Source organism: Acanthopagrus latus, chromosome 21, assembly GCF_904848185.1.
Source record: "Acanthopagrus latus isolate v.2019 chromosome 21, fAcaLat1.1, whole genome shotgun sequence".
In the NCBI taxonomy this organism is placed as follows: Eukaryota; Metazoa; Chordata; class Actinopteri; order Spariformes; family Sparidae; genus Acanthopagrus; species Acanthopagrus latus.
In genome coordinates, this window is record NC_051059.1 from 4,037,714 (window position 1) to 4,065,686 (window position 27,973).

At 38.6% G+C, this 27,973-nt stretch overlaps 1 protein-coding gene across 8 annotated transcripts in view; it reads left to right on the forward strand.

The window, feature by feature from the left end:
- The window catches only part of astn1 (astrotactin 1), a 406,003-nt gene that overhangs the window by 62,050 nt on the left and 315,980 nt on the right, over nucleotides 1-27,973 (forward strand). For all 8 annotated transcript variants that reach the window (XM_037083604.1, XM_037083606.1, XM_037083607.1 and 5 more), the window contains exon 2: nucleotides 18,832-19,013. In XM_037083604.1, coding sequence (XP_036939499.1) covers nucleotides 18,832-19,013 — 182 coding nt within the window. The remainder of the gene's footprint in view (nucleotides 1-18,831; nucleotides 19,014-27,973) is intronic.

The window sequence follows — 27,973 nt, forward strand, 5'->3', positions numbered from 1 at the left end:
TTTGTGAATTATCACAAGGGTATAAAGCTGAAGTGAATCAACAACATACAGTTGTTACATTTAGCAAAAAGGACCCAAATACTCCAAGCAGGAAGGTGGAAGTAACAGAAAGCAGGCTGCATTACAAAGCTCAATCCCAGAAACAAAGAAAGCAGGCAGGCAACTAAAAGCAAGAATCCAAGAAGAAAAAACTAAAACAGAATGACACAAGCAGTAAAAGCAGGTGAGATACAGGGAGCAAAAATAGGACTGGGGAACAGATGTTAAAACCGCTGACAAAGTCACAACAAGTGAGAAAAACACAAAAGGACTAATTATCAAATAACACACAGATCAAAAGGCAGGAAAAACACAAGGAAAGGAAGTATAAAGAATACCGCTGACAGAGAAACCTTTAGAATAAATAGAAAACAACAAAACTAAAACCAAAAACCATGACAACATTAGCAGATTCAATCGTTTTGGTTGGTCGAATTGGTCAGCAATCTTATGCTTGATTGAAAGTTAAAGTCTGTGTAATATTTTTAGCCTTCAGTACTTGTCACGTTCAAAGAAAAATAACTTTGATAATAAATTACTGAGTCAGCATACTTTCATTATGACTGTAGTGTATTAAGTTACAAATGTATAAGTACACTTAGGTCATGTCCTCTCTACTGTTTGGGGATTTCTTAAAACATATATATATAAAATAATGGAAGTAGTCATGCTTTAAGATGTGTTTGCTGATGACATAGTATAAACAAATGATTACTGATTAGTCCTTTATTTAAACAAACCAGGCAAAACTAGACTAGAAGTATTTTCTACAATCCTAAATATAACTTTGAGTGGATGCCGTCCACCCTGCCTGAAAAAATGGTTCTGCCGAAGTCAGAAGAAATTCTTACAATTATTTGATATATACCATTGGTATTCAGGGGTAAATGTTATATTTAAAGTAGAGCTCACAGATTTCATTAATCAAGATCAGTTAGCGGATCATCATCAGTTGAATAAAATGTTCTGTGGCTCTGGATTTTTGTCAGGTCTGAGAATGTGGGTTGAGCTTGGAGACCACAAATAATAATTTTAAAAAAACAACAACAACAAAAAAAAAAAATACACTGGGGGTTTGGAGATTTAAAGATGTGGTCTTCATAATGCATGAAGTCTGTTGAGAATATGCTTTTGTGAAACAGTATGATGTTGAGTTTTATACACTTGTTTCATAAGGACCAGAAATCTGGATAGCCCGTGATGCTTTGCTTTTGCTTAATTGTAAAAATCTCTCCATTTGTCCACCCTATTTCAGGGAATGGGTTAACCCTAACCCTAAATCACTAGAGGACCCTTTCAATGATCAAGGCAATGTGGCAGTGTCAGGAAGATTAAGGAACATGTTTAGAGGTTAAAAGGTTAATAAAAATCACTATGCTTGTAGTGCTGTCAGTCAAACAGCTGGCTGAACTTTAAATGTAGATGTTGACTAGCGTATGTCAGAGAGAGAGCTCATTTCTAAGCAACCTACAAGACCATCTACTAAACACCTACCCACACAACTACTATGAGTAGGTGAACCATGAAATCACCTAAGGGTGCTCCAATCAGGATCACTAGTCACTAATCACCTGGAGCAGTATTGTATAGAGAGAGAGAGAGAGAGAGAGAGAGAGAGAGAGAGAGAGAGAGAGAGAGAATTAGATTTAGGTTATACTGAGTCAAAGAAAAAAGGTTCAAAACAATGAAACATTATTTTTTCAAAACTGTAAAATGAATGAAATGAACAGAATTCCAGCACCTGGTCACTGCTTGTACGTGTTACTTCAGATTGATTACATGAACAAGTGCTAGTGTAAACTTGTTGTGTTGTCACATTTAACTGCAGTACACAGTAAACATTTTATGTTCCTCTGAGTTATGCTGTGGTTTTTTGTCATTTATGGTCACACTAGTTTCTGTCTGCTCCTGTGCTGTTTTGCCGAGGGTGGTGATTAGTCCCTCTACACACAGAGAGTGGGACAGTTACCCTCAAAATGGCTGAAATGAAAGCTTACATTTTTGTCTTTTTTAAACACACCCAACCTGAATCTACCAACAGTGGAGAGAATGCTAAAAGCTCTGCTCAACGTGTTCTTTAATATTCAGATTCATTTAGTTAGCATAACTATGACTATATAAGTTTGTAGGCCCATACTGCAATTGCTTCCGTATAAATGAGTTATGTATTTAGCTTTTAAAACTGTATGTTTTTGCTAAAAGAAAATTAGGAAACATGTATTTACAGTGAGTGTATATTGAATAGTTTTCAATAATACCCTGAAGTGTATTTGTTTATTATATTTTTTATTCAAGTTCATTGGAAAAAAAACTGACAGTGTTGATGAAGCTTCTGGCTTATACTGTATATACTTTGCAACATGATGAGGAGCAGCTAGTTATTTAGGCATTGCTGAGGTACTTGTGCTACTTGGCAGGCATGGTATATTGCCTTTTGGGAGTGCCAAGCATTCCCCATGGAACACCATGCTTAAGCATTCAAGGTGACTTGAGTAGCAGGGTCACTTTAACTGTTTTCTCTCAGCCATTAAACTTTCCTTCTTCAAGTGGGGCTGTAGGGCACTTGTTGTTAAGCCTGATGAAAAATGGACAGGTATATTGGCAGAGTAAGCTGCTGGAAAATGCTCATTGTCCTTAAACAAGTGGAGTGGTTTGGAATATAACAAAGTAGTGCCAGGACAACACAGCAGATGAAGTATGAACAACATATGAAAGCTGCTGGAGCGAGGATGTGAATGAATTGGGGATTAAGATCTTTTCCACCATCAACACACATTTCTTCATCTCTTACACATGGAGATTAAACTGTTTTCCATATCCATGGTTCTGCAAAAGAACAAATGGGTTAACCAATGAGACGTAGCAGAAATTGTAATTGCTATTCGTCTCAGGATAGCAAATGGCTTTGGTGTTTGTTTGGTTCATTGCCCTGTGCGTGCCTTCTTTGTTGCGGCTGACATGCATGTTGAATTAAGTCAAGATCGAGATGAGACAACAGCATTACAGGAGAGCTGCAGTCCTGTTTGAATGGCTATTCCGTAAATCTCATTGTACATGGGAACAACACTTGAATTTGCACTACAGGTTGACGGAGTGGTTCTTTGTTTGGAGAAGGGAACATTTTTACCATTCACCATTGACAAAGTGTTTTATTGTTATTAGGAATCTCGTTCTTGAATTAGAATTGTTGCGGTGAGAGTTGAAGAGTTTGCATATGAGAAAATTAGTTTTTATTTTGCAATGGTGATTTAAAGGGTTAATTTAACCAAACAATTTAAGTATGTCTGAAAGATGTGTGTCTCTGCCACAATAGAATGGAGACAAATGGGATTATGTTTGTGTTGTTTACAGTGTTAAACAAATAAACGAGTAAACCTATTCCTTCCCAAACATGTTCCTGTTACTCTGGGTAATCCATGTTACTGTCAACAGTATTCACAGAGACTATATGTTTAGTAGACATACTTCCAGTGGAAATATTTTTAGATACCCTTAAACCTTTGAAAACAAAACTAAAGCTACCACTTGGGCAGTTACACATTAAAACTGTTCTAATCTAAAACTAATCTAATCGGTAGTAATGTTACCAACATTAATGAGTAATGAGTAGTGTAACAGATTAAGATTAAGTATTTTAGACCAACAGTTTTAGGGTGAAATGCAATTTCAGATCACATTAATTTGGCCTCTTTTACATAAATATGTAAGAAGATGACCCCAGTTGAAAAATCATATTGTAATTACTCTCTGCTTTTGAAAACTACTCCATATAATGAAGACAGTGTTTCTAAAGCATGTGAAACTTTCAATTTCCTTGGCATTTTTATAACGACTAGTCTAATCAATAAACATTTACACTGATACTGTATTTACTGGTCTGACTCTAGTCAGTAGCCTTATTGTTTTTCCTGTGCCCATTAGGAGTGCATTTATTCCTCAGAAACTACACTAGGGTGTAATGTAATCTTAAACTGCACATGGCAATATGCTGAAGTCACACTATTCTAGTGTTTTTATTTGAGAACAGAATTATGAATACAGTAGTCATATTAGATCCAAGGCTGGGTCGCCTAGGAAACGTATGAAGAAGCACCATAGCAGTAAAACATGTTACTTAAGTTGTTAGAAACACTTTAACTGGTTGAATTTAGATAACATCTGAGACAATATCCAATACTTAAAAACACATTAAATGGACTGGAAAAAAGTTTCCTCATGTGCAGATCTAGCAACTTCTGCGGGACACAACCTTTGGAGTGTTGCGTGTGGTCACTGGGCTAAGTGAGCTCGTGAAGGCCAGTAAATACCTCTAAAATGTGGGCTTGTTCCTTGAAGGATTTAGCATTGTTTAGATGGATGCCTGACAGAGCTGGGCTGGGTGATTTGTAGGGGTGTCACGATTTCGATTTTTTATTGAAATCGATCCAAATTACGTCATGGTCTCGAGCATCGAAGTCAAAGAGAGGATCGACGATCACCCTCCAGGGAGGTGTGCAAAGCTACGCATGCACGCTACGCAAATTACGCACATTGTAGCCGACGCTGCTAGTTAGCTAACCTGCAGATCATGACACCATGGCAAGTGCAGATAAAGGAGCAACGGCACCGGAGCTTGAAGCAGCTCCTGCTTCTCTTAAATCGCCAGTATGAAAGTATTTTGCGTTCCCGGTGAGTTATGTCGACAACGTTCTATGTGCTATGTGCGTGTACCATACCCGGCCACGGGAAACACTACAAATATGGCAGGACACATTCGCTGGCATCACAAGGATGTAGATTTGACAACTGGGAAAACACCATCACTGGTCCAGCCAACTATTCCATCCTCGTTTGCAATAAAACTTCCACAGACCTCAGCTCGTGCAAAAGCTATAACTAATGCTATAGGGCTATTTATAGCAGCAGACCTGCAGCCTTATTCGGTGGTGGAAAACACTGGATTTAAACATTTAAGATGAAGATAACAACATATCTTTGTTAAAGAAAAAAACTTGAAAGAACAATGTAAAAATGACAGTTGTCATTCTCAGGGGACAAAAAAGTCCAAACTACTTATTTTTTTATGTTCAACTGTTAGGATATAGTTTGTTAAGGCTCTCATTGTTCCATGACTCTGGACATGACTGTTATACTTTTTATTTATTTATTTATTTATTTTGTTTTGTAGCACATTTGTTGCCAGGCATCCTCTGTGACCTCCCATTTTTGTTATTATCATTGTTATGTTTGTCTTTGTTGTTTTCCACTTGACATAGAACAAGATTGTTACCTTTATATTGTAAATAAATTATTTGAATTTGACCATTAGTGCCTAATGTGATACATTATAGAAATTGCATCACTTATATGTAGCCCATCTTTTGAAATAAGATTTACTGTACAAAATTTGATGAATAAAACCAATGATCGTAGACTAGAATAGTCTGAAAATGGCATAGGCCTCTGTGCTGTAAGAAAAAGAAAAAAAATCGAGAATCGAATCGAATCGTGACCCTAAAATCGAAAATCACATCGAATCAAGGATTTGGAGAATCGTGACACCCCTAGTGATTTGTATTCTATTGCTTTGTTTATTATATTGTAAATGTATGTTTGTCATAAGAAATTAATTAGTGAGGTAAAGTAGTTACTAATTCATTGAGAAGTAATGAAGAACTGATTTTTATCCTGGTAATTGATTGAATGTTTTCTACTAATATGGATATGAGCTTATCTTTCAAGATAAGTTTTTAAGAGATGTGCTAGTAAAAATCCAAAGAATGTAGAAATAGTGTGATGTTGCCATGTCACAGTAGGTGAGGCAGATGTGGACACAATAACATGAATGATGGCTGAAGTGAATTTAGCTTTGTTGTGTTTACATGGTTCATGCTGGCTCACTGGCTCACTTGAAACAGTTGTTTGTCAGTTGTTGATGTTGTTAGAAACACCTGTGTTTTTTCTACTGTGGAAATTCAATGAGAATCTTATGCTAAAGCACAATTTCCTAGAAATATGGGAGAACAGATTGGTTATATTGCATATCAAGGCAAGTTTGTGTGATCCTAAACGCGTGAGAATGCTGGATCTTTGCAGTCGTAGGTAGCTACTTATTCCTCTCTATTGTCAGAATACACAAATCAAACACAAGTGTGGCTGCAGAGTTAGCACTCCTGCTTTATTTTGTTTGGCCGCACATACAGTGATGCATTACGCCTCAGCACCTTTCATTTAACCAGCTTAGCAACCTGTCGAAACTGTTTTTGAAACTTCCAATCTTGGCAACAATGTGATCCATCTGCTCTGCCTTGCTTTTAATGGGATTCATCTGTGTGATCACAGTCGCAGAAACTCTGCAGGGTGTGTGACTTTCCATGAGTGGAATTTTTAATCATGGCCAAGTGGGGTCAGACTTGCTGAATCTCATCAAACCTGGCGCTCCATGTATTTTACAGGAGCTGCTGGCGGAGCCTCCTGTGATCTCAGCTCACCTTGAAGAGGACCATTCCCCCTGTCCTTTACACTCAGTGTCCCATACATAATCATCTCACATGAAAATTTAAAAGACGGACTTCTCAAGCTACCACAAATTACCTTTTGCTGGCTGTCTTGGTTAGTACAGAGTCCTGTGTTGCATGGCTTGTTAGGAAAGGGACCGACTTTGATTGATTGCGCCGTTTCCTGCTCTCATTCATGTAGAAAATTGGCAAGGCCGAAAGACGAAGACCTTAAAACAAGCCCAGAAGTGTTGCCCTGGGACATGAGAGCGTTTATGTTGGTCTGTGAATGACTTCGACAGCTTTTGTTCTGCTCACACCTTTTGTTTTTTTTAACTTTTCCATTCCTTACACACACAGTGCCAGGGAGGCTCAGATGTTGAAACAAAAGATTCAGTGGTCTGGCCATGTTGGTGCTAGAAAAATATTCATGACACATACATTTTTACTCTTTACAAAATCCTTCAGGCTTTTTTTTGTTTCACCTATGAAGCTGTTTTATGTATGAACCTCGGGATCACTTCAGCACTGACATCAAGGTCTCTCTAATTATGCTGTTTACTTACAGGGTTGTAGGAAACATCCTCAGTCATCATTCTGATGAAATTGTTATCAAAGTTTTTTTTTTTTCCATATTGGCAGCCCAGCCTTGCTGACTGGGTGATGGTGGTGATAGGGAGGTCTTTGATAAGAATTCTAGACATGTTTTGACTGCTGCTCATACATGCCTGTGGCTCACAGTTAAGGAATTTGTTGGGGGGGCTTCGGGGGTTGAAGCAGCAGTGGAGGGATTCTACCCTGAAGTTTGAATTTAGATAAGACCTCCAATCAAAAACCCAACTCTGTATCTTTCTCGTGTGTTTCTTTCTCTCTGCCTCTCCATCCCATCCACCTCCTCCTCCTCCCTCCATTGCTCTAATCCCATTACACCACCTTCAATTTAAATGCACCCCACCCCTCTTTACTATCGTCCTTTCCCTCGTCGCTCTAACCAGAAGCCATGACAGTGAGAGGAGAGGTAAGAGAGGGCAGCTTCCCCTGACACCGCATGAGGATGTGAGCAGAATAGCTTCTGCCCTCACCCTCGTCTTACCACCACACGCACACACACACACGCACACACACGCACACTCAGACACATTTACTCACACACTTCTCCCTGCTGCTGTTAAATCCCTATACAAGCACACAGCTCCGTGGCCATATGGTGTCCTCCCGCCTTCTCCCTCCCCCACCGGGCAAACAGGCCTCTGAAAACAGCGTTTCTCTCACACTGTTGTTTAGCCGCTGATTTCCCTTAAACAGTTTGCCTGTCTCATTACTTCTGAATGCATCTGTCGATATCTTCACATCAAACTCTCAGCCGTTTGCTAAAATTTAAATGGATGTGCACCCTGTAGGCTTTGTCTCTTGTGTTTGCTGTCACTATGTGTTGTATACTATTTAACTAAGACACACACCCTGCGTGCCTTAAACAGGAATCAAGAAGTTATGTAAAAATACATCTGTCCTATTGAACCTAATCACAAGTATGGGGTGGACCACAGTATAGCATGTTATTAGCTCTAATTCACACTTTGTTGATTCACCTTATACGCATGAATTAAATTCTAGTTGGGTATTAGCACTTATCCCCAAAAAGGAAGCCACAAATTGGAATGTAAGAGTGAAACAAGCCTGACTCAACAGTCATCAAGCCTTTTGCCTCTGTTATTCTTTGATAAAAGTTTTCAGACTAGTCAGGTTGGCAAACATAACTGTTTGTGTTATTGTATACATAATAATACGTATTATTATATTATTACATCACAGTGCACAACTTCTGTGCAGTCTTCGAAATGTTAAAGCATAAAGCAGGCTTGGCCGATATGGCTGAAAAATCATCAGTCATGATGGTGAAAGGTTATATCAGCCATAACAATAAGTATCTATCATCATCATTTATCATGTTTTATTTTTATCATATTTAAAGCCCAGGTGAAGGTTGGATTGACCCTCTTTATTCTGAATTAAACCAATTTATCAAGGCACACAGGCAATAACTCCTTTGTTAACACAAGGAAAAACACAAAATCAAATACTGCCATACCATGAGCTGAATTGTTCTTTTTTTATGCATAAATTATTCTCCATCAGCACTCATTTTTCTCATGTTGTTAATTGGCTGTGCTTATGTTTTTCTCAAGGTCTGCTCATGAAAACTTATTTTCTCCTTTTTTTAAAACATATACATCCTCTTTAGAGAATCAAGTGAGTTGATAGACAGATGACTTTTTTCTTTTCAGTATTTTCATGAGAAGAATCGGCTATGCAAAAACTGAAGAATAACGCAAGTGTTGCGCTTTTAGATACTGTGAAATCTGTATTGAGATTAAAGGGTGTTTAATAATGTAATATTTAATAAAGCTCTGGATCTAAGCATCTTGTGTTTCCAGGGGCACATACACAAAATATTTATTAACAAACAATCATAAAATACCACACTGATGTGTAATATGTTGACTCCATGCCCTGATTTGATCATTAAAATAATGATTCATAAAACATCACGTTTTTTTATTAGATTGTGCGTCTTCTTAGTGTGTTACCATCCTTGACTTTAAAAGCAAGGAAAAAAAAAAAAAAATCAAAACAAAAGGTTTCACTTCATTGTAATTTACAAAGACGCTAAATCCATATGTCATTTCAAAATTTGAGGGAAGCAGCTTGCTTCATGAAATTAATTGTCTTTGCACCAAAGCAGAGCAGGACTCAGCTGTCTTTTGGAGACAGGAAGAATGAAGCAGGTGTCCGCATGCAATCAGGACTGATAATCATGGCTGAGGTTTGGCAACACTGTAAAGTCAGGAATTATTTATTTTTTCATTTTCTTTTTCTTTTTTTTTTAATGGTTGGTGTTATGAATTGCACTGTACAGTACAAACACTGACAGTTTAAGATATATGTGAGTGGTTGACAAAAGTCAAAAAGAGATCAAAGGACAACATCAGGCCTCAGCCTTTATTCTGCTTGCTTCAGTTGTTTGAAAGTTCACTGTTATTTGTAGGTTTGTATTGTCAAGTGGCTGTGAAGATCAATATCAAGACTTCAGAAGAGGTAACTCAATATGCTTTCTCTTTAAAGGCCCTTAAAACTCTATGTTGGAGCTTTATTTGTTTTTATTTATTTATCTTTCTGAAAGCAGCGGAACAGACTGCATGCTGATTACAGATGGAGCCAAATTAAAATTCACAGCACAGTGCATCATTGCCCCGACCAGCATGCTGTCAGACTCTGGAAAACTGGTCTCTATGCTGGGTTGAATAATGACTCAGCATAAGATAAAACACCTTGAGCCATATAAATCACTGCATGTGCCTGCCCTCTGTGTTAGCCGAGGATCAGCACATGCTGAAATATGTTGTAAGGTGAAATCAATTCGTTCGAAAATAACTCTTTAAGTCCACCTACAGTCAGAGGGTAAAAAGCACAGCACTCATGTTCTCCATGTCACGTGCCCCACCCCTAAAGAGGTTTTGAATATCTATCGTGTTCAAAATGTCAAAAGTGGTAGTCGACATTTTGGGAAGTGTTTTTATTTGCTTCTCTTCTTTTCTTCTGTAACTGAGCTTAGCAATAGCTGATCGTTTTATAACTCTGGACAGGGCAAGGCCAGATGAAATTCTGAACCACCCACTCAATAATAAGTAATGATTACTGTACATAGTCCTACAAAGTGGTAGTAAGGAAGTCACAAGGCAATATCTCATTAATGTGCCTGAGCAAAATTATTGTAAAAGATAGACATTGGCAAATGCTATTAGTGAATGTCATCTTTTTTAGTGACAGATAGATAGCAGTAAACAAGGACAATAATTGTTTGTTCATCCCTAAAGCTAGGCTAACCCTAGACTCATGTTCTATGCTTTGCACACGAATATAAGATTGATGTCTGTCTCATCACCTTAGTCCAAAACACAATACATGAACATATTGCCCACAAAACTCAATATACATAGTAGAGATCACTCTTTTTTCAGTGTGCTTTGGATGTACACTGTTGCCCGACAATGCAAGCACAATCAAATTTGGTTGTGATAAGTGCTTGTTTAAGTGCTGTCATTTTCTTTTTTTTTAACTTCCTGTTTGCACAGGAAGTGGGAATGTGTTGCTTTGGGTAGGTTGCTATCAACTGCAGGTGACCACCTTCCTGCATTTTAGCTAATATTTCATTAAGATTACAATATCATGTAAAGCTTTGAGGACATTTCATAGCTGGTAGAAAATGAGTGACAATGGTACTAATTAGATCAGTTTTTCTGCTCAATGATGCAAACAATTATGATATTGTACACTCATGTTGACTGCTGCATTGGTATTTCTGTCCGACTAATCTAATATGTTTGCATGTAATGATATGATGTTTACCAAAAAAGAGCATGGTCTTGTAGCATAGACTCTACCCTGTTTGTGTGTGGTATGGAAAAGGGACACAGCTTCAGTTTGCCATCTCCAATCTCCCCTTGATATTCAGTGTATTCAATTTTTCACTGTGTGAAATGGTACATTATTAAAACCTGAATAATCATATAGAAAAGCTGAGATGTGCTGATAACACAGTAAGTGCTATATTGTAGTCTACCTTTTTGAGTGATAGCTGTCATGATCCAGTCAAGCTTGTTTCCATGGTGATATTGACATTACTCTGTCCATGCCATGCCAACAGACATATGCAGGACAGGGATAAATGATTCATATAAAACCCTGATTCCAAAAAAGTGAGGACACATTTTAATTAAGTGTTCCCGAGCTCATGTGTTTGTCAAAGTGGTCAACCTCTCCCGATAATTGCTTGGGAGCGACTGAACCTTTCGAGGATGCCCCTTTCATAGTGAGTAGTACCTAGTGCCTACCTCACAAACATTCTCAGATGGTCATGTTTCTACGAAATATATAAAAATCAAAGGGTTTGTTAATTGAAAGTCATCCTCCTTTTTCAAGGCTAAAGCGCTGTGTTTACGGTTTTGAGTAGATACTTTGCAGCACCCTCAGAAATCAACTTTAGCGTAGTTAGAGGACAGGCTTGAAGGGCAACCTCTATGTGTTCACATTGGAATAATGATCTAGAAATTAGTACTCGTCTCCCCTTTATACTCTTTTTCTCTGAGCCGCCGGGCTCTCAACTCAACAATGTCGTGTTCTTTTCAATAGTCGTTTATTACTGCTAAGTTTGGGGAATTCAGAATCAACAGCTCCAAAGTAATTTCTGCTTATCACCATGCCCTCTGGTGACCGCACAATGTGGCGATTGTTATCATTGTCTCGCTGGAACAGAGTTTAGAGAGAGAAAATACACTTGTGGCATTCTAACATCTGGGAGAACCAAGCTGCATTATGTGTTTTGTGTTGAGCTTTTTTTTTTTTTTTTTTTTTTAATTATTATTATTATTATTTGTTTTTTAATAGTGCTGTAGGTGTTATTGTGTTTGTAAAATATTCTTTATACATATGTTTATATATTTGATTAGTGGTGATGTATTAGTACATTGGTATTTGTATGTGACAATTGTCATGAAGAAAAAGTCCCAATTGAAGACTCTATTCTGTATTTCGTGTTCCATTAAGGTAAATGTTTATTGAGATTTCCTGAACTAGGAGAAAAAAAAAAAAATCAATAGATAAATAAAAAATGTTAAGGTGACTTCTTAGTGTTGATATACTGTAGGAGAAGTCATCGAGAGTCATCGAGAGAGGATTCATTTGATTGTTACTATCCAACACAAGATTTTACAGTGACATGTCTATTAAGTAATTCCCTAAGCCACACACACAAAAACCCAAACCAATACCGAATGAATAGTTATCAAGATGGTTGACTTAAGTCAGACTCAATGACTTCACTTGTCTCCCTGACTTGAAATGTTGAGAGGACGACAGAAAGGTCCTCTCCTTCTCACTTCACTGATGTCAATCATTCTGACAGCAGCCAATCATGCAGCATGAGCAGGATGATTATATTACAAGTGGATGTATAAACAGGGACATGCTGCGGACCATATAAAACATGTGATAATGTGTGAAATATGGCTCAGAAAACAACTGATTGTAAGTGTGTCCAGGAATAACAACACAGGGAACATTTGATCATTTTGTCACATCAATTAAGTGAATTTAAAAGTAATCAATATTAAAATGATTTATTTCTGTATTTGCTACACTGACTGATGGTTTACATGGCATTAAATGCATATACGGAATGGCTTGTTTTGGACATGCGATAGAAAGTTTAGGACTTGGACTTGATATGGGACTTTATTAGACATTTGTGAGTCGACTCCTGCACACAGTCACTGCAAAAAATAGATGTTACAGTAATAGACTTTGCCTGATGAAGATGTAGTACCAACACATTTACAGATAAATACATTTTTACAAGTTAGATAGTGTACAAGAGTTCGCTTACAACTTTTGTTTCACTCATCCCTCACCTGACCGCCTGGCTCATGAACTAGATCTGTGAGGTATCATCCAGTTTTATACTTAAATCTTGGCAAACTGATTTTTTCTCAATTCCAGTGTTCACACTGCAGAAAATCTCATAACCTGGACAGACAGAATCTTAACTATCTGCACAGTTAGATAACAGTAGAGGTAAATTATTCATTTCTTTCTTAATACAAATGAGCTGGCCAGTTGATATAGTTCTGTCATCACAGTGGGCACAAAAACAGCCTGGTGACATTGTTAACAGTGAGCTGTTGCCTGAAATGTTCCCACAGGGCCTGTATGAATCTGTTGCAACTCGAATTTAGAAGCACTCTCCAATAAGATGAATGATTTTATACCACCGCCGACTCTTCACTGTGATGTTATTGCCTGGAACAGAACAAAACCTCCCCGCTGGGTTCTAAAATCTGACAGCGTTATATTGCTGAATTCTCCAAAAATGGGCTCTGTCTTGTCCATGAAACTGCACCAGACAGACTGCTTTACTGAAATGTGTTTATTTCTATCATGTTGCATTAATCTTGCCACAGCAAGTATCAAATTCATTTTTTAATTCTTAAATCCCTGTGAGGCTGTTCTAATTATATCTGTTGTGCTTGGATAAGCAGAGGTCTTTGAGACTCGTGACTTGGAGGAGGAGAACCAGATTTGACACAGTTTGTCATCTCATTTTATAGCAAAGTGTTAATGATATACATGGAAGCAAACCTGTGACAGTACAGCGCACTATGAATTCTTGGTAATCTATCACATTCTGGCAACACTAGTGCTTTGTCAATCAATTAGGAAATGGAAAACTGCTTTGTGCCAGTTGCACTGTGGGGCTAATGCCCATTTGTTTATGTTTGTATTAAAGATTAGGCTTTCAAAACACATAAGATAGATGTTCTATCACTCTAATTCTAAAGGAATTGAGACTCTTTTAAACTAAATGGTTCAGCAAATCTGCATTCAGAGAAGCTTCACTAATAATGTGGCATAATCAGATTACTTTGATCCGTTTGACTGCTGGTAGGTGGCTACTTCTCTTATCTATCTCGTTCTGTCCACCACACCCCTCAGCCCTTCAGCCCTTCAGCCCTTCAGCCCTTCAGCCTCTCAGCATGTTTTCTCTGTCCTCCACTACATCTCCTCCTTTCCTATTTTTTTCCTTTTGCTCTCTCTCTCTGTCTCCTAACTCACTGCTGGGTGGTATTGAACATGGTCCCGTGCAGTGAGGCGGCGGTCTCATTAATCCCACTCTCATGGCAAACTAGTCCCCAGGGGGAGAGAGAGCACACTTTTTTAAAAAAGTGCCCTGTCACACTCTGGCACATGATTTGCATTTAGGTTAAAACCAGCTGGGACTCTTAAATCTCATCTATGGGCAGAGGGAACTCCCTCGCCACTGCGGCATGATGGCATCAGTTATTGTCAGGCCAAACCTTGTTATACTCTCACAATTACAAACATAGACACACTGCTGTGTGACAGTAAAAGCATTAAGTAGTTTGCTTTGTAAACAGGTTATAATCCATATTAGGGTTATGGCTAAGCTCCAACACGCAAGTGTTTCCACTGCTAGTAATCAGTATAATGGGCTGTCTGACAAAGACGGTGGTGTACACTCACACAGCAGGATGTGAAGCATTAGTAGGGACTGCATTGTAACCAAATGTATGCACAATGTGGGCACAAAATATTAATGGTGGCTGCTTTTACCATGAATAGTTTAAGTGAAGTAAGTGCTTGCATGGATGGTGCATAGAGTCCTCCTTTTGGATATAAAACATTTCTTAACACGCTTCTTTAAGAAAGTCATGGAGACAAAATATCTACAGTTGAACTAGTGGCTACACAGCTGCTTTGAACTACATACTAATGTTAAAATGCTAACATGCTCATAACGCCCATGATACTGTGCTGAGTTTAGTGGGAAAAGTGTGAGTCTATCTAAGTTAACATGTGACCATGCTTACATGTGTCACTTACTGGCAATTAATGCTAACTTCTGCAGTTCCATCTGAGGCTGGTCTGAATATGTTTAATTTGACAGGTATTCACTTATAAACCAAAGTATTAGATCATTGTCGATCTAATGATCATATATCGATACAGCATAAATCGTATTACCACTGGTGCAAAATATTAATATTTTCATTACAACTTGCAGACTCTCGAAAACGTAGACATAGTTTCTTGCAGTTTGGCCATTTGCCAGGGCCCCATTTCACAACAGAATGATGGTTGAAGTCAATGGACAAGTTACTTTCAGTTTGTGTGTGTTAAAGAAGCACTGTGATGGTTGTCTTGCAATGGATCAAGTATTGCAGAATTGCTGAATGGTGATACCATCGTTGGTATCATGACAACCTTTCTTGAAAGTGGTGCAAGATGACTTACTCTATGATTCTCACCCATACTTAGGATAATGCTAGATGAGAGGTCTCAATCACAGACATTCCTATATTTAACCTTGAAAAAGCATTTATAGAAAAACCACTTACCAGAATTTACAAACTGATCAACCAAAGTCACCAACAGGTGTACAAAAAGTGCACTTATTCTGCATTTCTCATAGTGCAATAAAAATAAACAGCTGCATAATGACCAGCTAACTAATATTGTGTAAAGTTGATTCATCAACTTAATAACAAAGAACATGGTGTTTGACCTAAGTTTTATTCACGCATGTCATGATGTCAAGGCTTCCAGACACAGATGAAGTGGACAAAACAAAACCAATTGAGACCCATACTGTGCAGGTGCAGAGGTGGTGGAAGTCAATATGTTCCTGAAGTTGTGCGCACTGTGTAAAAGCCTGTGATCAGCAGTAAAATCTTGCTTGCAACTACATCTCAGGCAGTAATCAGTGTAATGGTCCTTTGTAGTATGGGATTAGTCCACGTTTATATATAGATTTTTACACAAGGCCCTTACCGTGATAAGTAGGCTTTGTGTTGTGAGAGCTGCACGTCTTGAACGCTTCATGCTTCGGCATCACGCTGCTGCGTTGCCTTTCCTCTCGTCTCGTTTCCTTTCCTCTCGTCGTTGTTCCCGTCCTAATTCTCATCTCCCATGCTAACACAAGTGCCTCAACTTGCTGCTTGAGTCACTCAGTTCTGGGCTTTTTCTTTTTGATCAGGCCTAATCCTCATTATTATTTACAGGCTGTGATTTCTCCCCTCAACCACTGCTGCACCGTGACACGAATAAACCAGTAGATAGTATGGACTTTGATCAATTATGGACTATTCACTAATGGCCTATGTCCCTTCAGTGCAGACCCACCATCCCTTTCTATTATGCATTGTGCTTGCGCTGCTTCTCTGTACAGTTTATTTTGACATCTGCGTGTCTTGAATTATTTGATAGCTTGTATACCAGTAGAGCTCATAATAACTTTGGATAGTAGATTTATAGACAACACTGGGTCATACTAGCAATTAGTGTAATAGTCTATTTCATGGCAGAGTGTCCAAAGTAATCTATAAACAGTACAAGGATGTGCACTGTGCACCATACTGCAAATGGCGCCATTAAACAAAACCTGCTCTGCAAATTCCTAATTAGAAATTTGAAGGGAATGAGAGCCTCAGCTGCCACCAGTGGAAAGTTTCACTCTTGATAAAGGAATGCAAATTACCGAATAGCTGTTACATTAGATACGCAGGTGTGAAAAATTAGCACATATGGTCTATTTCTGGGCAATGATAATTTTGCAGTTAATGCTTGTCAGCGAACAATATGCTAAGCATTGTAAGACTGCAAGTAAACAGCTGATATTGGTCGAAAATGCTTCTGTAACAGGGCATGTAGCTGATAACTGTTAAAATGTTCAGCAGTGCTGTTGAAAAACTGAACAATCTTTGTTCAGTGTTATCTGTGATCCGTCTCTATAACAGTAGAGGGCAGATAGGTTGAAATTGTTTTTTGAAAATCTATTTCAATATTCGGGGTAACCATTTTGATAACTTTATTTAAATGTAAAAATACCATATTTCAAATCCCTTAAACCCCCTTTCTTATTGGGTGAAACTGTAACTTCACCACAAAATCTGTCCAAGGACATATACTCAGTTCCAGCAGCAGCTCTCTGGAGCACTTTGTTTGTAGTTGGAGATGGAATTCAGTCTGCAGTTCCTGTTGCACTCACTGTGATCTCTGTGTCAATTTATGTCTTCCAGTCAGCACTCGTATTCCTCCTGACTTATGAGACCGACGCATCTTTGGTACTGTTCAGACTTACATAACTGAAAATCAGCCATGAAGCTCTGTCATGCATTTATAATGTTTTCCATTTCTGCACTGTGTGTGTTTCAGCGTACATAACTAATACTTCAGAGAGTGAGGAGTGAAATGTATTGTCTGAGGAGCTGAGGTATGACACAGAGCACAATGTCTCTGCTGCTCTGCTGCTTCCATAAAATCACTGTTTACTCATTTTTATCTTCTGAGTTTAATAATTTCTTGGGATTTTTGTTCTTCCTATTATGGATATAAACTCGGCTGATAGATGATGCTGGAACTGACTACCCATGAAATGCAATTGGCCACCACTTACTCGTCCACCCTAGTCCCACAAGATCAGTGATCAGTGCAAATGAGAGAGATATTTTTTTGATTTTGTTTAATCTTTGTACACTTAAAAAAGCTCACTGTGATTCACTCTCATTACTTTTCTCACAATGTCGGAGTTAATATATCGATCATGAGCAGGTATGGAGTTTATCATGTTTACAAGGGTTTAGTGTGTTAGCATGCATACATTTGCTAATCAGCTGTAGACATACAGGCTGATCATCTAGCATGACCTCGCAGTTAACATTGTATGGGAACTGTGAATGTCTATACCAAATGTTATGCCAGTTCATCCAGTAGGTGTTGAGAAACTTTACTACACAGGACAAATCTTTTATCTGCTGTGCTAAATGAATTGCAGGGGGATCTCCGAAACCATTAGGATTTAAGTGGGGGCCATAGATGTCAAATTCCATGGCAATCCATTCAGTACTTTTCAAGAGTTATTTCAGAAAACCAAAAAATGACAACCTCATAGTGGCACTACAGGAGAATTCACGGATCGCAAACATCAATAGGTTCCGTCCTCTGGGTACATTGAATGTCTGTGAAAAAAAAAAAAAAAAAAAAAAAGAAAGAAAAATAGCACAGTTAGGAAACACTTTGGAACTATTAATTTGGTACTAAGTATATTTTAGCTGTAGTTAAATTGTAGAAATGCACATTTAAACGTTTATGTGCTGAAGCAGAACAACTTTATATTTGTAAATACACTGAACATGTATTGCTAGTCTCTTGCAAATGTAGAAGCACTATATCATTAATACATCCTTATTGTACCAACAATATACCATCAGATATCCTTAATGTGGAATCCTTATGCTCAGTTATACTTCTTGTTTATTTCAATCACTAAATCAGGACACTTTGATGTTTAATAGAAATATGTATTATTTTTGCTATCTTTGTTGTACTACTTTGTACATTACATATCCTTATACACAGTCGTGTTGCAAATGTATTACCATTATACTTGAGTCTGAATAAGGCACAGAGTTGTGCCGCTTTTCCCATTAATCACATATGATAGCCGGATATGTGCATGCAGCTTGGCTCCACTGGCACATCATGCTGATTTGTCCAATACAGGCTGTTTTTAAAGCAACCTCAGCACTAATGACAAGTGGTTGATCGGGGCCCGTGTCTATCTTCTCTAGTGAAATACTCAATTTCCAGTTGATCTACTTAATGATGCTGGCATTTTGTGCTATGAAATTTGTGCTGCAACAACAAACTGTCCCTCATTCAGGTTCCCTTTTTTGTCTGGCAGAGATATCTGGTAATTCAGAAGACATCCCTCTGGTGCGCTGGAGGCAGCAGTGGCTGGAGAATGGCACTCTGCTCTTCCACATTCACCACCAGGACGGCGGCCTCAGCCTTCCAGAACCAACCGAAGACCCAGCCAACGATTCTGCAAAGGAGGAGCTCCGAATCCTGCACATCTCTGTCATGGTAAAACTTTCTGAAAGTTCACAAAGCAACTAAAAATGGAAACACTTGAAGTCTTGAATACAGTGCAGTATCTTTTCTTTTGACATGCAGTCAAAAGAACTTTTTAATTGGGCAAAATCTTTCATTTGCAAAATTAAAATGCTAAAGGAGAGAAATTGCTTTTCCCTCTTACTGTTTCATCTAGATGGATAGGGACTGAAAAATATAAAGAACATTCATGTGGTTGAGTTATTTTCCCCGAAGCTGAAACGTCTTCAGCGATATCATCTTTGAGATGAGATAACATGTCCCTGCCTCCTGTTTTTGTTTCCCTGTGTATTTCAAATGAAACAGCTGACTGCACACTTCTTTCACGGCAAAGGTTTTAGGGAGCAGATAAATCCTGCAGATGTCTGTCATGGTACAATGGCTGTTTTAGATGCTGAAATGTTTCATTTACAAAACATCACGGTGTACTGCAAACCGCAATAACTCTTCTTTATTACAAATGTACACAATATCTCAGTCTGTTTAAAAAAAGCTCTGCCACTGTCGCATGTGTTTATATTGGACACATTTGGAGTGTCTAGCCTGCTGTTCTGCAGCCTGCCACAGGGCACGAGCACGTTCAACACAGCATATGTGTGTATCACATCTTAAAGACATGGAGGGAGTTCTTTATCAAAAACCAATGGGTTTCAAAGTTATTTACACATAAAAAAATAAATGCATACTTAGTGTTGTTTTTGTTGGCCTGTTTTAATTTTAGTTTTAGTCTAGTCTTTGTGTAAAACTGTCATTTTAGTTTGTATTAGTTTTAGTCACGTTTATACTATTTTTAGTCTAGTCAAAGTTTTAGTCCACGAAAACTGATGACATTTTAGTCTAGTTTTAGTCAAGGAAAATTGTACCTAAGTCTCTTTTTAGTAATGCAATTTCTATCTGTGTACTTGTCTTGCATTTGCTATGTCGTACCCTTCTCCCCTCATAGGCCAATGTCACTTGGTAACAGCACAACACACACGCACACGCACACACACACACACACACACACACACACACAAACAAACACACCTTATGTTATTATTCATTATTCTTTTTTCTGTCCCCGCGAGTGAGTCAGACAGCATCCATTTTACTGATGACGATCATGTAATTATGTAATTTAGAGCGAAAAACATAACTTTGTCACTTTCCAGGATGTTTGGTGAGTCAGTATCTCAGTCACTACACATTATAACAGCATCCATATGATTATAAACTGTCCACGGGTTTAGACTGACAGGGGACACTGGAGGGAACACTGAACCCAGGCTGGCTGGCCATCGGTCCCTTTCTTTGTGCCAGACTGAACTCTGTGTCTTGAGTTATCAATAAGCCACCGCAGCTGCATCTCCTTAATAATGCCGCGTGGGTGGGGATTGAGGAAGTGACGTTGCCTGCGTCTGTGCAGTGCGACCTGATGCAGCACCTGAACTGAGATTGAAATAATGTCATTATATTTCGTGTATGAAAATGAAGAGGTTTTATTTTGTAAACCACATTTAGTCCCGTTTTCATTCATCAACAATATTGCATTATATATTTGATTATAATTTTCGTCACATGACCACCATTTACGTTGCGTCTCGTCTCATTTCCGTCACGTGATGAAGGTTCTTTGACGACAATATTTAGACATAATTTTGTTGATGAAAGCAACACTATGCATACTTCTACCCTTTTTATGTAAGAGGGACATTTTAAATAGGTATGGCTACATATATTTGTAGGTAGTGAAGATGTCTTTAGTGAAGTGTGAAACATACATTTATAAAGTTGCACATTTCAGTGGCAAAATGTAGATTTTTGCACGCCTGCACTGTATCAAACCTTATCTGCTATGTCGGCAGACTAGGAAATGAATCCTTAGATCTTGCAGCTTCGTCCTCTTGCCTGAGGAAATGTATATTTATTAGATCTTAGATATGCCACACCTACTCCCAGTGCCCTTTTCCAGCCCAAAGACATTACAGTCGTGTTTTGATGGATGATATGTATTTTCAGACATTGAAAGCATATTATAGCTGCATACACAAATGATTAGTCAGCGTGAGAAGACTCTTGCCAGCAGCTACATTTGTTGAATCGAAGCAGGGAGCGGCTGAATGTCACCCATCTTGAGCCCTCGAAACAAATAACTGACCTTGACTATCCTCTGCTTGTTTTGCATGTATTAGCAGACATGAAGCCAAGCCACTGGGCACACAAGCTCGAGTGGTGACAACATTTTCATGTGGAAATGAGATAGCCAGTGCGGTGGTTCTGCTTCTTACCTCTTTGATTTTCCTCTAATCTCACATTCTTACCCCGCGCTCTATCTGCATTTCACATCCCATCAACCTCAGGTCGGTGTCTTTGTGCTTCCTGATCTGCTAATTCCTCATCCTGAATGAGCTGCGGCGGTAGCACTGCCACAAGGGTGTTTTTCGTGAAGGTGCGGGTAGAGAAGGATTAGCATGCAGATATGAGCAGACCGTGACAACAGATGGAAGCGGTGTTGCCGCTGCGTTGCCCGGGCCCCGCTGCAGCTTGCCACCCGGCTGGAGGCCCCGACCTATAAATCCAAAGCCGTGTCACTTGTTCAGCTCCTTGTGGATACAAAAAAAGGTCCTGCGAAGGCTGCTTTACAGGCGCTTTAGCTCAAGCACACACCTGCCATCAGACCTCTTTCCTTTTTATGTCTTTGAGGACTGCAGGCCAGCAGTGGTCAGCCCAGGGAGTATGTGGAAAAATGCAGCTGGATACAACTGTGAATGTCTTAATTACTGTTAGTTAATTACTATACCTCACTGGTTATGCAACAAGCAGGACAGAGTAAATACGATGAAAGACAGAATTATTATCAGTATTTGCTGAGATCTGAGGGCATCGCTGGACGAGTCTGAGAGTGTGTATTTAATGTGCCAAAATAATGATTGGATATGTTTGTTGCAGGTCACACTGAACTTTATTGAATAATATGCACTTATTAATAGACACTGGGTTTGCAAAAGGAAGAAGAATACGTAATAATACAAGGCAGTATCTCTGGTTCTGCTGTATTGATTTTAATCACTTCTTTTAATCACTTTCCATGAGTCCAACATTGTTATAGAAGTGCAATGCTAGTGGACAGCTTTTCAATACCTGGTGCCTACATTACCCATAATGCAACATCAAAGCTGAGTGGCATCACTGGAGGCAATTTATGAGGTCACATGCAACTTGCTTCAGAGCCACAAAAGGCTTTATGCTGCTTTTCACACATGCAGTACAGCGTTTCCTCCAGTATTTTCTGATGCTGTGGCATTGGCCGGGGGGGTCGGATGTGGTTTTAAGCATGGCGGGTTTGGGTGGGATTTTAATCCTCTAGTTTTACATGAAATCAGATTTTTTGTATGTGTGTGCTAACCACTTCACATCGGACTGCTTCAGTAACGGGGGTCAGTACAAAGCAGGCTTTGCCTCAACACTGACCCTCGTAAAAGGATCAGTCTAAACCATACTGGACCCAGCAACTGCACCTGAGCCACCGAAAAGTGTCGCTGCGGTTTGATAGTATCTATAGTTGCCTACGATTATGGTGAAGTCAGCTGGAAACTGGCTAACTAGTTAGCTCTGCTTCGGTCTGCTATGCAATGCCATTGTGAAGTGAGTTTAATGTTAATGATATTACGATGTAGCTTGGTTGTCACAGTAAAAAGTCTGGAAACATGTACAGACTGGAGGCAGAGACGATGCGAACAGTGTCCAAGAGTTTGGAGACTGTGTTGGAGACAAACACAGCTTTCGCTAGCTGTTAGCCATTAGCTTCATGGTAGTAAATGTACGAACGAAAAAATCTCGGCAAGCCATAGCAGAAAATACATATAATACATATATATGTGTATATATATATATATATATATATATATATATACACATATATATATATATATATATATATATATACACACATCCACCTTAAACATTAGCGCATGCTACTGCTAATGCAAGGGGCGTCCTCTAACCCTAACCCTGAGAGTGTTGACAGACGGAGCTCATTAGTATTTAAAGGTGCAGGCACAGAAACAGACTGCTCTGAATAGAGCTCTGTAGAGCAACTTGTAGACAGCTGAAATTCAGGACCAGGCATGGGTTTGGGGCAATGCATATCGAATACAGTGTTGTTGGACCTCTGACAGCTGTGTGAAATTGATGAAAATCAGTATGATATGGGACCTTTAATCAATGTATTGGAAACACTAAATTTTTAAGGTGTGGCGGCTTTTATTTTGCTGTGGCGGTGCGCCACAGTCAATTACATGTAGCGGAAACCCTGCAGTAGTACTCAAGAGCTGTAAATACACTTCAGTGTGTCAAATTGGTGCATTTCCTACACTCTACATTCCACTAACAGTCTGCCACAAGTCACAGTCAGTCTTCTTAGTGTTAAAATGAATCTCTGCCTTCCTGTTTAAGATCTCAAGGGTTGTGTTTTATTTGGTCGTTTTCATGTTTTTTATCAAAAACATGAATTAGACTTGAAACTGTCCCAGGTAGGCTCATTCTGGCCAGGTCAACTCAGCCAGAAAGCAAAACGTCTAATCTTCCACAGTTCACTGCCCGGCCACCATGCCCTCCACGAGTGTGTTTATGCTTAATGGAAGAGTTGGGGCTCCAGCATTTTTAGGCTTGAAGACGAGCCAGACTTATTATGGGCCTGATCCTAGAGGGGAATCAGGTTCAATGAACTGCACCAAAGTCGGCATCTGAGGCCAGAAAAACGATTTTTGTCTGCTGCTCCAGCCAGGCTATAATCTTACCTGGGAATACAATTTTTCCAGTCAGTTTCAGTCATTTTTTATTTATTTATTTATTTTTTTCAAATGTAGTACTGAGGATGATCTGAAAATCTTAACCAAGAAGTGAGTCATTCCCGCTCATCATCCCTTGCTTTTAAAGTGCACTGTTGTGAATTTTGAGGTTTTCTCATGTATAGCTCAGAGCTTCTCCCTCTGCATTCGCACCACCAAGGTGACCACTGTGCCCTCCACTTGCCATGACCGCTCATCCATAATAGATGACTTACCTTGTGTATGTCTGTACCAACACCAGGTGAGACACTGGTAGTTCAAACACATGTCCCCAACTTCAGCTGGAACCTTACAGGCAGAGACAGCTACAGCGTAAATCCCAACACTCCAGCAAAACAAAGATATCAAAACACTAAAAACAGCACCAGATAGTCAATGTGGTATGATTGCTGTTTTTCTTTTTTGTTGAGACTCTCCCTTTTTCATTTCAAATTTTAATCAGCTGCAGTTTTTGCCACAGGGCCTCTATAGATCAATCCAATCAACACATGCATTATGGAGGTATCCAAGCCAAAACAAGTCAATTACATTATATGAAAGACTGATATGTTTTTTTTATGCTTAGGGGTTAGATTTGATGCTTTTACGCATTTTGAAACTCTTGTAGCACTATTATTGTATTCCACAGAGGCTGTAAAGCAACTTTTTAATTTTTTGCATGCATCAAAGTGAAAAAAACAAAAAGTGGACGTCAACAAAAAAGAGATAGAATGAAATGAAATAAATGTGTATCAGACATCGAGGCACAATTCGCCACAGCCATCATAAATCCTGCAGGTTTGGCCCACATGACAAGTCACATTGTTTATTTTGTTAGATGGACGTTTGGGCAGTAAGACCAGGATTGGTCTACCTCAGCTGGCTGGAAGCCCTCTAGGCACAAGTTTGCTGTGGATCAGTAGTGTGATAAAAGCGCCCGACTGTGCCCACTCAACCCAAAAGGTGAGGAGCAGCGGAGTCTGTCAGAGCCGTATGGTGTCTGATGTTAACGGCAGCAAATACTGCCACACTCCTTCTCCTTTGTTTGAGACTGTGTGCCTCCTTGTATAGGCAGTTCTGGTCCCATAGAACAATGTCTATCATAACAGATGTTTCCTTTTTCCAGAGAAAAATATGTAAATCTGTTTGCTTGGCTGTAAATAAAAGAATAAATAAATGAATAAATAAATAAGTCTGTCACTCACACTCTGGTACACTCTCACTCAGAACTATAAGGCAACATCACATTTGCCCCAGTCAGTTTCTGGATGAAAAGGCAGCCAATTGAGATTAGTGGTATTAAAAATAATATGGTAGTACAGTGCTATTCTAATACTTATTTTTATTACTAACTCAGTAAAAGTGTTGGACAAGTGTTCATGCAGCTTTACATTTCCCTACCATTCATTATTAACTAGCCATTCAGACACGTTAAGACAAGACCTACATGTATAACTAGAGCTCGATGAATAATTGATAGCCATCAGTTGTTATATTTTGGCATTAAAATTGCTGAAAAGCACAGAAGGAGAGATGAAGGAACACTGAAGCAACGATCAGCCCGAGCTGTTAGTGTCAACAGTGGCTGGGGATTGAATGGAGTGGTGACTTCAGTGTGTCTGAGTTTGCCTGAAATTACTCTTTAAGGATTTTTGTATTCTCTAGGCTCTATATTAATTTTGAAATATTAGTATGTTTGCTTCATTCATGTTTGCCCTGTGTCATGTGTCTCCTAAAAATATCTAAGGACCTGAGCACCGACTGGTGTGACAATGTGTGTCAATCATTTGATTTACATGAATTTGTCATTGTGTGGTCTAAACTTGATATACTGGAACAAATCGTATGATCATTGGATGTTCTCTCACATCATCATAGTGGACACAGGACTCTGATTAAACTCCTTTGTGCAATGCCCAAATCACATGCAAATTCAGAGTCATGTCCACCTGATGAACGCGAATGGGTGTAAGTGCCCATTTAATGTTCCTTGCAGCTTTCATTATGAAATAAGTTGGCTAATTTGCCAAAACAATTGACAAAAGTTGATATGTGCAAAATCTACACATTAAAATGTTGAAAAATACAATTTATTGATATTAAAAGATATACAAAGAAATGTTAGTTATATCTAGAATACGTTAAAAAATGTTGATTTATGTTTTCAAAGCAAGATACCATATTATTATTATTATTATTATTATTATTATTATTATTATTATTATTATTATTATTATTATTATTATTATTATTATTATTATTATTAACTTAGTTGCCATACTAAAGGTAGCAGGGTTTGGCTGCACAAAGACAGTTTAAATCTTTGAAGACAGATGCAGGTAGAAGTTAAAGTCAGATATAGTAGGGGGAGCCACATCCAGCATGGCTGGGACAGAAGAGGTTTATGTTATGTCATGCTTCATCTGGGAATTACAAATACCAGATGAAGTAGGTATGTAGATTTGAAACAAAGACATCACTGCTTTTTAAAAATTGTATAAAGTGTTAACACCCAGATTCACATCCACAATATCATATATATATCAGCACAACAGTATTTGCATTAATTAAGGTGATTTTGTGAGGATCTTCTGAATTCATTGGGATGTAAACAGCTATAAGAAAAACATAAGGCCATAGCAAGATTTGAAAAAGACCAAAGGCCCCCTGGTGCTATTCAATCCCCCTGAGAGGAAAAAAATGCTGCTCCTGTAAATAGAAAGGAAAACTACTAACAATACAAAAACAACAGCCTCAGAAAACCATTGGGAGTAATTTTGTGTCCATGTGTAATGTCAACACGATTTGGAAGATTCTCCAACCTTTCTGATATCTCTTTTTAATAAGTTCAGGACTGTGAGTACATGTTTTGTGAGTCTACATCAGTTTTGTGAGTCTACATCAGTTATTGCGGTAGCACTTTCTGTTTTACTTCAGTTTGTTTCAAGATTTAGTATTTCAGAATGTTTTAGTGATCTTTTCAAAAATGTTTAGCTGATATTGGGACTAAGCCATTTACAGACATTTACACACAAAACAATATAATGCATTGGGCCAGTTTGTGGGAGGAGATGCTCATTGTGACACGGCCCAGCTCATGTGATACTGACATTCATGTGGTGACCCTCCTAAAACCTATGTTGAAAGCATTGATCGTATAAACCCTAAATCAATGTGGCCCTGACCACTTGTAAAGCAGAAGCCTGGTCTGAATCCCAGCCTGCAGAGCTGCTCCGGAGCATCACAGCTTGGCGTGTTTTTGAAAAGCCTGCCGAGCGAGACACACCAATCCATAGCTTCCCTATGGGCTGTGAGGAAGAGACGCAGCCCGAGTGCCCAGCCTGTTTGTAGCGCAGCTGAATCTGTGATGCAGACAGCAGAACACCTGGGGTTGGTTTCCCGCAGAAACAAAACAATGCATTTTAAGCAGTGAAAAAAAAAATAGATAAATAAAAATAGGTTGCAAATAAGCATTGTTTTGCCAACATGTTGGCCTCAACAAAAAAGTAAAGATGAATAAATGTGAGGGTATTGGGTATCCCCAAGTTACCAATTAATTTAGCAATCAATCAGCTGTTTTTCAAAACTTTCATAAAACCTTTATAGTTTCAGCTGGCTTGTTTATATGATTATGTTTAAAATAGAACAGAGGCTTTTGTGTTGCTGACTGTTTGTGAGTGATACCTTACGCAACATCCAGTGCAAATTGGCAACAATGGCAACACGTGGCAGTGATGCTAGACGATTGGCCTGAAATGGCTTTGTGACATTATTGTTTCCATGATCTTGTTTGAAACTAAACTTTTGAAACTTGTTTGATACTGCAGATACTACAGCAGTATCTTAGAAACCAAAATATCTTCTTACAAATTATGGAGTGTATTGACATGTTTGTATCTATATGTTCGGTGTATTTATTTAGCAAAATTTGATACAATTATTGACTTTTTTTGTCCTTTTGTCCTAACTAATGACATGAGTTCATTCATTTAATCATTAAGTATTTTTTTTTTATTGACTTGCATAGGATTTTAGCTTAGGTTGTGCAGATTTCAGGGAAAACAAAGCATTTGTAGATGCTTAATAAACATCGCGATACTACATAGCAATAATAAAAAATACAAA